This window comes from Vigna umbellata, chromosome 1 (assembly GCF_029865625.1).
Source record: "Vigna umbellata cultivar VRB3 chromosome 1, Vumbellata_1.0, whole genome shotgun sequence".
Taxonomy (NCBI): Eukaryota; Viridiplantae; Streptophyta; class Magnoliopsida; order Fabales; family Fabaceae; genus Vigna; species Vigna umbellata.
The window spans coordinates 107,132,006-107,145,297 of NC_142165.1; the positions used below are offsets into that span (position 1 = coordinate 107,132,006).

Consider the following 13,292-nt stretch of genomic DNA (forward strand, 5'->3'; position numbering starts at 1 on the left):
ATTAGAATTTACACCTTAAATATTTTGAAAGATCTTCAATCTATGCTCCTTTTGAACTCAAGAATGTAACATAATTGCTTATGACTAAAAGGTAGTTTAGATAAATTTAGTCCCACTTTTACTTGCAAGTGACCCAGGATTTGGTCACAGTCATAACATACGAAATCATTAGCAAAGATCATCATGCATGTACATGCATGGAATATAAATAATGTTACCAATATTTTTTCCTGTCATGATTTTTACTTCAATGGCATGATTCGTCACAATCAAACTAGATTCCACACACCATAAAGAGGTTTATTATGGGACAAATATGTTGGCATCATTAATAATAGACATGTATCAGGTGGTATATTAATTGGATCTTTCAGCCATAATCAGGATAACAGACATAAAAAAAAAAGCTTAAATTTTGTTAATAGTGTTCTTTTTTGCATCCGTATGAAATCAGAAGCAGACCCTTCAATCTGAAAGGTGTATATAGTTTTCAATACCTATTCTCCCCTTACTGAAGCAGTGACCCTGGTGTTCTATTTAGGAAAACACAAGTGATTCAGGCGTTTGTGAGCATATGCAAAAATAACTGTTAATTTAATGGACAACACAAATATACTGGCAGGGATTACATAAACTGGTATTAGGAAGTTGGGCTGCTTCTGTTGAGAGAATCTCCGGTCATCTCAAATATGTATAATGAGTCATGAAGTAATTGTAATCAGGATGATTGACTCGCAATAGCCTAAGCCAGTTTTCAGCAGCCCGCGACAGAGAGTTCGCTTTCTGACATTCAGAAACTCCGTCAGGATCCCAGACAGAAATTTTAAACTTGTGTGAGGCAAGCCCGAAGATTGGTAATGATAGCTTCGATATGTCCCTACCTCTTGAATAATGATTATGTAGCCCATCAGTATTTGAACCTGATTCAGAGATTACACGTGTTATAGTTGATGCCTATTTACAAAAATTTAGCATACACAGAAACTATACAGACAACAAGACATACTTTGCAGAGCTGTTGACAGGGAATGGTATGTCAGGAAGCAAGCACTCAGGCTCTGTAATGTTGGACCAGTAGGTATTCTGTATATTGGGTACCTTTAAAAATACACAGCAACAAATAATTTTAAATTAGTAATTACAACAGGCACTGTCCAACCACAATAATTAGAAGACCAAGAGGATGAGAAAAACATACCACGCAAATGAAACCCAACTTGCAGGGGAAAGATCACAGCTCCAGTACGTTTTCAACTCTGGAAATTGTCGTTCAAGATCAGAAATCTGAGTCAAGCAATATGAATACTTGTTAGGATTAAAAAGAAAATATGATCTATTTGGTTAAATTTTTTTCCCATAAGCACTTACAGAAGAAAATAAGAAAAAAATGAAACAAAGTCATTCACAAGCTAAGTTAGCTCACGAAAAGTTAGTTTCATCTTTCCTTTTATTTTATTTAGATAAAAGTGCTACGGAAAAAATTATCCAAACAAACACACAATCTAATATGTAAGTCCAACAAATGATAACATCTTGCCTTGGTTGCTAATGGCTCACGATTATAAGGTGACTCATGCTCAAAGAATTCAAATATAAGCTGACCAGGAGGGTTGCAGCTCTCAGTCTCATCACTTGATGAACCCATGAAAGGTTTACCTTGTGAGACCCTTTCCAAAGCATGATTGCTTGCATCCAAAACATTAAGATGATTCCTACTGCTATGAACACTCTTAGCTCCTCTTTCATGACAATAGCCACTGCTGCTGTCACTACTTGTCTCTCTAGCTGATTCAGAGTCACTTTCTTGACTGGGTTTCCTGGAAAAAGATGAAAATTAGAATGACATTGTTACATATCATACTGTGTCATGTCTTTAAATTCAGCTAAAATGGTAAACTGGTCCTGGAAAGGGTAGATCATGACACGTGCAAAAAGGGAAATGATTTGGTTCCTTGATCTGAACTCCTAGCATTTAAATGATTGTGTTTATGAGCATAAAACTGTAAGATAAATTTGTATCATATTGAATATTGTCTACAACTTGCTAAATGTAATATATTAAAATAGGCAACTAGTAGTAGACACCCAGAAGGCTACTATGAGTAGCCGGACAAAATAGCATCAAAGTTATAACACGTAAAAATACTACTAACAGTACATTTTATAGAGCTGCAGAAGGTGATGAACAATACAGTAATATGCTCAATTCTTATGTCTCTTAGAGAGATAGATCACACATTCCTGATTGGAAAATATATTACCAGCTTACTCAACCATTATAAAATTGTAGACAAGTTGATGTATCCACCAGACATTGGCAACTTGGCCTAGACGATTCAATCATGCACTATACATGCATGGCATGTGAGTTCTTAAGCTACTTACTTAGCCTTTCCTCCCACCTCATGTTATCCTTCAACACCCAGTAATGGGAGAATATTCTCTCTACCTTGCCAAAGGCATCTCCATAGCACAATAATCAGAAGCCAAGCCAAAAGTATTGATATATACTTTTATATGCAAAGCCTAGATACTCCTAAACAATGGCAAAGCTTAGGTGTCTTACCCATATCATGTCCAATATGAATACACACACTCCTAGATATGAATCCAAGAAGTATCTTTTATTTTCAAGAAAGAAAAACTACCAATTAATATTCTTGAGATATGAATCCAATGCTTAGAATAGGACCAAACCTGACTTTATACAGTAAACAGTAGGTAAAATATGTTGCAAACTTCTTTTGAGTAGGACTAATGACTTTTGTTACATCCTAACTTGAGTTTGGGGAAAATAAGTAATCTTGTAACATGTACAATTGAAAGTTAGGCAACTGCGGCTTTGTAACTTTTTCCACTATCATAAGCATTATTTTCAGAATGCATGATCACCATCTTCCAATATAGTTATGTATTAATTGGAAATGCTCAAACTCTCTTCACATATATTTTGCATTTATGTGAAGTATTTTTTAGCTCAAGTTCATTTATCTAGGTTATATCTTTGAATTTTGAAGAATATCCTGCATTCTCATATCTGTTTGTATAATATACTTGTCACATATTTGTATAACATCCTTGTCATATAATGTATCCAGATTTCATATATTTTTATTCACTATAGCCACCCCACACAAGCAAATACAGCACTAAGATATTTAAGAACAAATCAAACACTAACATAAGAAAAATCAAGCAGGGCTAACATGGGCATTAATTTGTGAACTAATTGATCAATTTGTAGACAAAAGTGAAACTTTGCTTCAGTCTCATTAAATTCTGACTTAAGTTGTTAGAAACTTTAAAGAATATTTATCCATGCATCAAAGGACTCCAAGTGATAACGTCAAGGTCTTAGTGGATAATTGGAACTCCATTTACTCATCATGCATAATAGAAATGCATTACAAAATCTTCCTTGACATCTAAAATGAACAGTTTCAATTCACCAAGTCATACCAAAAGTAAATTGCACAAGACAACAACTAAAAAAAGTACTGATTAAGAACATTTAAAAGTTAAGAATAAAAGTTAATTGATCACCAATCATGGAAAGGTACATCTATAAACAAAAAGGAATCCAGTACAAAATTTAAGATCCAATTTAGAGCCAAAATGTTTACCACGGACATACCTCAGTCTAGTGGAGGGTTTTGAAGGATCGATATACAGCTGAATGGCAGATAAGGAGACATTATAATACTGTGTCACGGATTCACTCCCATTCAACACTATAGGAACACCAGCCCCATATGCACTCCATTCCTTAAAAGACTCCCACAAGTCTCCAAGCACAAAATATGGATGCAATTCAGCTTCCCTAGTTTTCCATTTCCTGGAGTTGGTCTGTTAATTCCCACACAAACAAAATCCACCCAAATAAGCAGTGCATCATTGAAAACAAACTAAACAACATTTCACACTGTACTAGTTTGTTTTGCAACAATCAATCTAGGGTCACATCAGCGCAAGCCATAAATTACAAAAACTAAACTACAAAACCACCATGGCATTCATGATATGTCTACATTGACTAACCAAACATCCTACCTATTCATTCATTCACTCACTAAATAAATAAATAAAAAGGTCAAATGTTGCTACTTAACTGCAAATTAAATAAATTTAACACCTCCACCTTCATAACGAGTAACTAGAAAGGAGAAATATACTCTGATTTTACCTTGGGAAAATATTGGGCGGGAACAAAGGGCGTGATATGCTCCAACAATCGATCCAAATTGGACATATCCGATGTGGCACGAGAAGAAATCGAACAATCGGAAGAGGAACCGGGCCTGTTCTCCGAGGAAGTTCTGGACAACGAAGACCTTTGCTGCTCCTGCTTCTCTCTGTGTTTTCGCAAGGGCGGCGGACTGTAGAAACGGTTCTCACCGAGATGGCGATTACGGTTTCGGTTTCCACCGGCGATGGCGGCGCCACCAGTGGCCGACATTGACGCAGTGGTAGGCGGAACGATGGTGATTGGGAGAAGAAACGACAAGTTTGGGTTTAGGTTAAGTTTGAAAGTGAGGAAGAGAAGAGAGTGCCAATGTGAACTGCAAACAAAGGGTTTTATTATTTAGTGTCTCCAAGTGATTGCGCACTTCACCCTCAGCCTTTCTAAGATCATTTAACTCTCAAGTCTTCCCAACAACAATCTTCTTTTTCACTATTATTTTCTTGTTTATTATTAATAAATTTACCAATTTTCATTTTGTTTTTTCTGTACCAACTAATGAACATGCATGTTTTTTTTTTCTGATCCCATGCGTACACTTTTTAATATAAAAAATAAAATTTTGAAAAATATATATAATTTATAAAAGCAAAAAAAATATATGATTATTTTTATGCTTAAGATTATACAATTATTTATAGTAAAATAAATTACACATTTATATATTTTATTAAATAATTAAATAATTAAATTATTTTTTGAATAAAAAATAAAATGTTCTGATTACAAATGACAATAAATAATTATGAAAACATTATCTTCTTTATATATTAAGAATAATCATAAGTATATGTATCACTAAAATATTTTTCTCAAAATAGTATCATTATGCCTATTAATGCTACATTTACCTTTAACTTTAACTAAATCATTAATTATTTTAATACAAAGAATCATATTAATTTCATGTAATATGAGATGGAAATAGTATTTATTTGTATTTTTCATCTATTTGGTAATATGGTGTGTCACATATTTGTTTTTTTTATGATAATTAAATATTAATATATTGAGTACTATCAAAATTGAATATTGAAAAGAAATACAATTAGAGAGTAATATACTCTGTAATTATTTTATTTTATTTTATTTTCAAAACTTAAAAAGAAAATTATATCAGTTTAAAATTTAAGATAATACTATTAGGTATTTTTCTAATTATTTATTTATTTTAATTAATTTGCACATTCATAAAAAAAATAACTAATTGATTTATAATATTTATAAAATGTATGATTTGGAAATTCTTCATGTATAAACTACAAATTATTTACACCTTTTTACTAACATGACATATGTAATCCTATTTTTATTAACATTTATTGCTCAATTGAAGGCATAGACATTTTGTTAAAAGGAAACTGAAAAAAGGTTATTAAATTATCTGAAATTTATAATTTGATAATTTATCGCTTGTGACTACTGTGTAAATTGATAGTTACCGGTTCCACACTTATCATAACGTGTGTAAGTGATAATATCTTTTGAAGGTAAGATGCTTTATTCCATCTGATATTCGAAGCCCTGATTCTTCTAGAAGAAAAAAAGAAAAAGTAATTATTCATATTTAATTTAATGAATTAGGACATAAAATACTTTGTATTCATAATTTTATTTAGATATTAAATTTGATATAATTGTTTTGGAAGTTTGTTTTTATTCATATTCGGAAAGATAAATTGGATGGGTTAGATATAGATACCGAATTCATTATTTCCAATCACTCCAGATTTTGTATCTATATGATTGCAAATTGATTGGTCACTTCGTTAGGTTTTGGCGTTTGGGATTGAGCATATCAGTCCTTTATTGGTTCAGAAAAAACAAAATTCATTAAAAAATTGTTTTAATGCAAATAAAGATTTTTAGGTCTTGCATGTAAAAATAAGGTTGCATTGAGAAATTAAAAAGTTACTTTTATTTAGATTAATTCAAATTAATAAACTACCCACGAGTATTAGAAAATGGAGTTTAAAGTGCATGGATTTTTATATTCTTTTAGAGTTCTTTAATGATTTTCTCTCTCTTTCCCAGCTACAAATTAAAAGATATTTTACCCAATTTAACATAACTTTAATGATAATAAATTTGTTAGAGAAAAAAAAAATTAATGGTAGATTTGTTTATTAAATATGACTCCATCCAAATCATTTATAACTTTTTTTAATTCTCTTAACTCAATATATTTTTAAAGAATAAACTTTTTGAAAGAAAAGTTATTAACTCAATTTTTAAAAAGAAACAAACTTTAAAAAAAAAATTAAAACATAAGAAAAATTAACAAATTACTAAGTTTGATAAATAATTACAACTATAATACACTTTTATTCAAATTGAATGTTAAGTAAACTTTTTTACAAACATAATATACGTTGATGTTATTTTTAACACAAAAGTTTTGTTTATTTATGTTTGACTCAAAATAAACATACAAAATATCGATGATATATTTATAATTAATTATTTAATATTTACTTTTACTTTCATAATAACATAAGCAAATAAACTTAAAATTTGATATTTATATATATTGCATAAGCAAATAAACTTAAAATTTGATACGAGTATAAATATTGAGTCTTTTAAAATCTTATAAAGAGTGCGTATGAGAGATTTTATTACAAAATTCATATTTAGTAGCGATAATAAAGATTTTTCTAGTTAATTACAACAGTAATGTAAATCACACGCGTTTCTACTTAACTGTAGTATTGAAGTGAAACAAATAGGTGTTTATTGATTTTGTTACAAAAGATCTGATTTTTGTATTTTTATTATACATTTTCTCTCACAAATTTTAGTTTATATTAGATGTTTTATGTTTATGTAATTTTAGGTTTATAGGATAAATAAAAAGAACGAGATGGTGAAGGAAAGGAAATTTTATACATATTTGAAAAAAATAAATTTACATCATATCAATGTTGTAATAGATGTAAATTTACATCTTTTTACAATTAAGTTTAACTTACAACAAATATGAAAAATTTAAAATAACATATGTTACAATGTTGTATAATTTTAACCAAGATATTAATTTTAACCAAGATATTAATGTTATATGAAGTTCTTATGGGTTAGGCTATCAAAAAGCAAATGCATTTTGGTGATATAAGTAGTCAAATAAATCGCTTTAAGCTATCCTTCAACTGTATAGTCTCATGCCTATACAGTCTCCAGATCCATTTCATTCCGGTGTATGTTCGATTCATCTATGTGTCCCTCCCACTAGAAGCCTGTCAGGAGCCGCACTTTGTTTATGTCCCTTGCACTTTGTGTCTCTTGTACCGGCGACCACTCCCCGCCCTTGTCAGTGCCCGGGTCTCACAGAAGTTGATAATTGAATTTATTATAGGTTATTTTATTATATTGAAGTCTAGTGTTCATAGTTTTCCAATTTTTGGAAAGTTAAATTGATTTATACTAAAATAGTTTTGATTTTGAATAAGAAATTATCAAGATATTTTTGAAATAGAGAAAGTTGAATTTTAATTTAAATTGGACATATGTGTTGTTAGTATATGCTTTTATTCTCCCATTGCGACCCCACATCCAAGTTGTCACACCACCATTACCTTCAAAAGCATATTTTTATCACACTACCTCTAAGTCGTTGCATCGCCTTCGCTTATTTACAAGGAATTATCGTCTCAATTGTTACCTCAGTTTGTTGCACTACTCTTTGCAAGAGGAAACTCTCGTGTCACCATTGCATAATTATAATACTTATGTTTTATTTATTTGTTTATTTATTTTATATTATATAAATTAGATAAATACCAAGTGTTATTTTAATTATAAATTTCATTTTTAGTAGTTATACTTATAAGTGTTAAAAGAATTTAACTAGTATATTAAAGACCATAGATTATTTTTTTATATTCAAATTAATATTAAATAAGGTTACAATCTGGCACTAAATGTTGGGAATACAAGTGTGAGTCTAAGTTTCACATTGGATAATATTATTAGTTAGCATTTTTTTATTATATCGTAGATGGGATAAAAAAATGTTTTAAGAGAGAAAAATATTATAGATTTATCTACTAAAGACTCTAATATTATAGACGGACAAGTGATACAAAAATTATCAATATTAAAAATTTATTTGTTCGCCTTTTGTGTTTATTTTTGGATTACGTTAGGATTATATGATACTTTTTTTAATTTTGAATTGTCTTTGAAGTTTAACATAATTTTAGAGCGAAATTTATTTAGATTTGAATTAAAAAAATTATATATTTTTTTATTTTAAAAAAACATATAGTTAAGCGAGCCAGTGAGCCGACCCATTCAACCCACCAACTCGTGGTGGGTCAAACCCGGTTTGAATTGCTCGCTAATAAGTGAATCAAGTTGGATTGACTCATTAAATAACTAACTCGTGGTGAGCCGGACCGAGTTGAGCCGAGACCTGTTTTGACAGCTCTATAATATTACATCGCTTTAGATTATAAGTAGCATAACATGTGATTGTTTTTAAATTTATTATTTTTATTGTGTTTTCTAATTTGTAATTGAAAATAGTTTGAACCAATCATATTATCTAAATTTTTTGTCACAAAAATAAATTTACAATAACTAATAATAAATAATAAACATCAAAATTGATCAATAATTTTATTTAAACACCAATATTTAAATGTAAATATCAATTTAAAACAAAATAAGTCATGTCTACTAATCAAAACTAAACTAATATACTAGTCATAACCAAAGGTTAAATATCACATATAATTATAAGACAAAGTCATAAGAAATACTAAGTTAAACTCATAAGGAATTCTTTAATTGTCTCTCGGCTTTCAATAATAATTTGTCATCAATAAATGATACACAATATATAATACGTAGTAAACAAATAAATGTTTATTTTTTTTATCAATATCCACACAAAAAAATCGTAAATATCAACTATCTTTTATCAATAGAAATAAATTTATTTGTCAATCAATTTAAAATTACCAACATTTTTTTATTGAAAAAATTTAGAATGTAAATTATAGATGGAAATTCATGTCAATAATAAATTGGTTAATAAAATTTGAGATTTAAATTCATTAATATATTACAATTTATATTATTAACAAATAATTTCATTAATAATATATTTCACAATTCATTCCGTCAAAAAATTATAACTTTAATTTTCCACGAAATTTTTCATTGATAAATTAAACGATTTAATGATAAAATTTATCAACAAAAATATTAATCGGTAATAAAAAATTTAAATTGTTAATTAATTTTATTGATCAATTTTTGTTGGTAAATAAAATTTTAAAATTTGTTAGTAAAAAAATTGTTTTTAAATTTTATTTTACTGAATTATTTTTTTCCTAAGTGGTGGGGGAGAAAAAGGAAGTACAGTTCCGTTTAGACGGATTCTGTTGTCTGATGTGAAACCTACTTTCAACTGTGTTGCTCATAGTTTAGTTGAAATTGTATTTCATTTACTAAGGAACCAAATGCATTGACCTATTAGATGGAGCACATTCCTTTAAATTCATGCTGACGTTATGCTTTAAATTGCATGCAAATTTGCTATGAGAGACAACAGAACAGAAACAAAATATCAGCAGATGCTTTCCTTTATTATAATTATGGATGAAATGAGATACAAAATATCAGTTCTGACAAGTCTGAGCCCAAAGGAAATAAGGAAACACTCTTACATTATAAGCCAAATTAACTTAAGCACACTCCATATAGGAAAACTCTCTGTATATAAATATAAGAAAGTCGTCTGAAACAATTTAGTTGAATTCAGGCATTGGCCAAAAGGTAAGCCTCAATGACCTTGAAAAGAGCATCACTTTTGGCTTTGCCAGCTTTGAGCTCATCTTCGTTGGGTGGTGCATCTCCTTTGCCGTGGTAAGATATGGTCAGCTTTATAAGTGATCCTCCGTTGGGACCGTCACTGATGTTAGTGTCGATTGTGATCTTCTCTGCAGTGTCTGGCAAAGCAGCACCTCCAACAATGCTGTAGCTGTATCCCAAGTTTGCCTCGTCTATTGTTTCTATTTTGTGCAACACAAATTTTGTCTCCCCATCTGTTCATGTGTGATGATAGTGTTACAATGCAGATAGAGAAAACATGCAGAAAAAAGTGAAGATGTATATCTTACCCTCAAGGAAAGAGATTTTCTTTATGGTTCCGGGGCCACCGTTGCCCTCAACGATTTCAACACTTTTGAAGGAATCAACTGCCTTTGGTACGATGTTGTCGGCGTCTTTCACAAGAGCTTGGTAAAGGGTAGCAGGAGCCACAGGAGAAGTGGTTTGTTCCTCGAAGGTGAAAACAGCCATTATTAATGGATGGTATAAAAGAGATTGAAGAATATGAGAATAGAAGGAGAAGAAGATGTTTGGTTTGTGGGTATTTGGCAGAGACTGGCCTCTATTTATAAGGATAAGCTTTGGTGTTACTGTGTTTGTTAATGTGAATGTAAAGCTGACACACTGAAACAGGGTAGTTGGAGCCTTCGTCTGTTTACCAAGAACATTAACATTCTTTTTATCTGAATAAACAATCTTTTTAAAACATGAGCATGCATCATTCTTTCTTATTTTTCCACTATCACTCTTTTTATTTGATGTTGAATACTATTATTTTATGTGTTTGTCAGGTATTGCTATCTTCCAGCTTTGGAATTCAAAGAATGTAAATTGCATAGACACCTCAATTTCAACAATGGCGATTGTTTGCTCTGTTTGCAGGAATGGATAATTTCATATTTTATATTTTACATTAAAGTAGTATATTTTTAAAACTGGCCGCCATGAAAAATTTAGACAATTCTTTATAGACGGCCTTCCAGAAAGTTCTTGAAGTAATTGGAGTTTGGGGTTTTCCTAACCAGTTCCAGAAAGTAATATTATTTATTTTCGTCAAAATTTTCACTTATAAATAAGATAATCTATTCATCTATGCTAACAATTTAAAATTTTTATAATCTTGTTTATTAAATAAAGTATTATTTTTTAACTATTAATATTAAAAAGTAAAAAATTCAAAAATTAATAAATTATTATATTGAAAATAAAAAAAAGTCTCAAATATAATAATTTAATATTAATTGTATTTTATATTAAACTATCATTAAATAGATATTATTTCGGTTATAAGGCGAAGGTTATAAATTTTTCAAATCTTATGCATTTAAGTAATTGTTCGTATTATCCTTTATCATTCACTTCGTTTGGTTGAATTAAGAAATTATGTTAGCAAAAATTCTATAAACTCAATTATAAATGCATAAAATTTTCATCATTTAATTTGTCATTTCAAACTTGTATTTATAAACTTTGAAGTAAACTTTGTAAAGGCTGTTTATGAATATTTTTCTTCAAAAAAGTAATGATTTAGCTGTAAATTTTATGTCATAAAAGCATGATACGATGATGCTTGTATTTGTTGTTGATGGTTCTCTCAATGAAAATGTAAATTATGGAACAATATATATAAGTTAATTTTAAACAACTTTGTACTGAAAAGTCGATGTTTTTACTAATTTTTCTAAATATAATTGATTATTTTAATTTTGTAATCAATTTATTATCTCAAATAATAATTGATTATCATAAAAGAAAAATATTTTTAAAAACTTTACAAAATAATTGATTGTTTTAAATAATAGTCAAATTTTAGCTAGTGTTAACCGTAACCCAACCTGTCCTAAATTAACTTTTAGTCTAACTAAATCTATCTCTACTTTTTGGACCAGATGTATTCGTTTTAACTTTCTATCCATATTCTTATGTGCTGCTGTATTTTTTATCAACGAAATAGTTTTAAGTTACTTTTTAAAGGTTCAGTTTTAAATAATTCTGTATTTTTAATATAATATAATATTTATTTAACATGTCAGTTAATTTTGTCCATCCTTATTTATGTATCTCTTCTTGGATGTATTGCCATGACATTGTCTCTGAGTAAAGCCCGTGCAAAGAAGGTTTTGGGCCATCGTTCGTTCTTTTTTACCAACATTATTCTTTTCTCTGTAATGTAAATATAGCAGATGGTTTCAAAAAAGTAATATGTTTTTTGAGTTTTCTATCATTATCTTTTTTTGTAGTCAAGTATTGCGTTGGGAAGCATTCTTATTCAAAGAATATAAATTGTACAAAGGTCAATTTCAACTATGGCGACTGTTTGCTGTATTGATCGGAATGAATAATTTTATATTAAATTATTAGTATTCAGTTCTTATTTTAGTATTATATATATATATATATATATATATATATATATATATATATATATATATATATATATATAGTTTTTCAGTTGATACATTTTAGCAATATGTATCGGGTTTTAGTAGACAAAAATATCCTTATATACCATGGATCCTAAGTTTTAAGATTAAAGGTATTTTAATAATTTTCATTCTCAAAACTAAAAAAAAAAAAGAAACCCCCCAAATCCCTTACTGACCTCTCTCATTCCTCGCAACCCTTTCTCTTTCATCTTTCTCGTTCCAATATTTTCTCTGTCATCCCTACTGTAACCCCAATTGAAAAAATCAGAAACACTTGCCTCCGTTAAACAATCTTACATAAAAATGATTTTATAATGAGTTTTCATCTTAAACAATTTCTTACAAAAAATGATTTTATAATGAGTTTTTATTTTATAATTTTTGTCTTATCTAATTTTATCTAATTTTCACAAGCATAATGACATCAAAGGAATTGGTAATTTGCATGGAAAAAAAATCAGAAACACTCGTTGTTAAACAATTTCTTACAAAAAAAATGACTTTATAATGAGTTTTCATTTTATAATTTTTGTCGAATATAATTTTATCTAATTTTCACAAGCATAATGACATCCGAAAGAATTGGTAATTGACCTGGAGGGTTTTTTTAGAGATGATGATTCAGCATATGCAAATGATGAAATTAGATATATTAATGAAAAACAGGCGTACGCGCGTTAGCAAACCCATATATATATATATATATATATATATATATATATATATATATAAAATAATAAGTTTAGGACATCAAAATCACCTTCCTTAGGGGTAATATAAATTATAAA

At 29.0% G+C, this 13,292-nt stretch overlaps 2 protein-coding genes across 2 annotated transcripts; both read right to left on the reverse strand.

Annotated features, from left to right (window-relative positions):
- Positions 1-395: 395 nt before the first annotated feature.
- On the reverse strand, positions 396-4,607 carry LOC124842302 (uncharacterized). The gene is made up of 6 exons (XM_047318761.2): positions 4,184-4,607; positions 3,635-3,846; positions 1,538-1,817; positions 1,199-1,284; positions 1,007-1,098; positions 396-920 (listed from the first exon to the last, which is right to left on the reverse strand). Exons 1-6 carry the CDS (start codon positions 4,454-4,456, stop codon positions 679-681), a joined length of 1,185 nt encoding a protein of 394 aa, XP_047174717.1. The 5' UTR covers positions 4,457-4,607; the 3' UTR covers positions 396-678.
- Positions 4,608-9,804: 5,197 nt separating this feature from the next.
- LOC124842303 (pathogenesis-related protein 2-like) lies at positions 9,805-10,628 on the reverse strand. Its single transcript, XM_047318762.2, has 2 exons — positions 10,369-10,628; positions 9,805-10,293 (listed from the first exon to the last, which is right to left on the reverse strand). The coding sequence occupies exons 1-2, from the start codon at positions 10,547-10,549 to the stop codon at positions 10,007-10,009; spliced, it is 468 nt and encodes a 155-aa protein (XP_047174718.1). The 5' UTR covers positions 10,550-10,628; the 3' UTR covers positions 9,805-10,006.
- Positions 10,629-13,292: the final 2,664 nt, after the last annotated feature.

Coding starts and splice junctions, on each gene's coding strand:
- LOC124842302 (XM_047318761.2), bottom strand. CDS start 4,456: ATGTCGGCCACTGGTGGCGCCGCCATCGCCGGTGGAAACCGAAACCGT. Junction 3,847..4,183: donor CCGCCCAATATTTTCCCAAG/GTAAAATCAGAG, acceptor GGGAATTAACAG/ACCAACTCCAGGAAATGGAA. Junction 1,285..1,537: donor GTGAGCCATTAGCAACCAAG/GCAAGATGTTAT, acceptor TGCTTGACTCAG/ATTTCTGATCTTGAACGACA.
- LOC124842303 (XM_047318762.2), bottom strand. CDS start 10,549: ATGGCTGTTTTCACCTTCGAGGAACAAACCACTTCTCCTGTGGCTCCT. Junction 10,294..10,368: donor GAAAATCTCTTTCCTTGAGG/GTAAGATATACA, acceptor ACACATGAACAG/ATGGGGAGACAAAATTTGTG.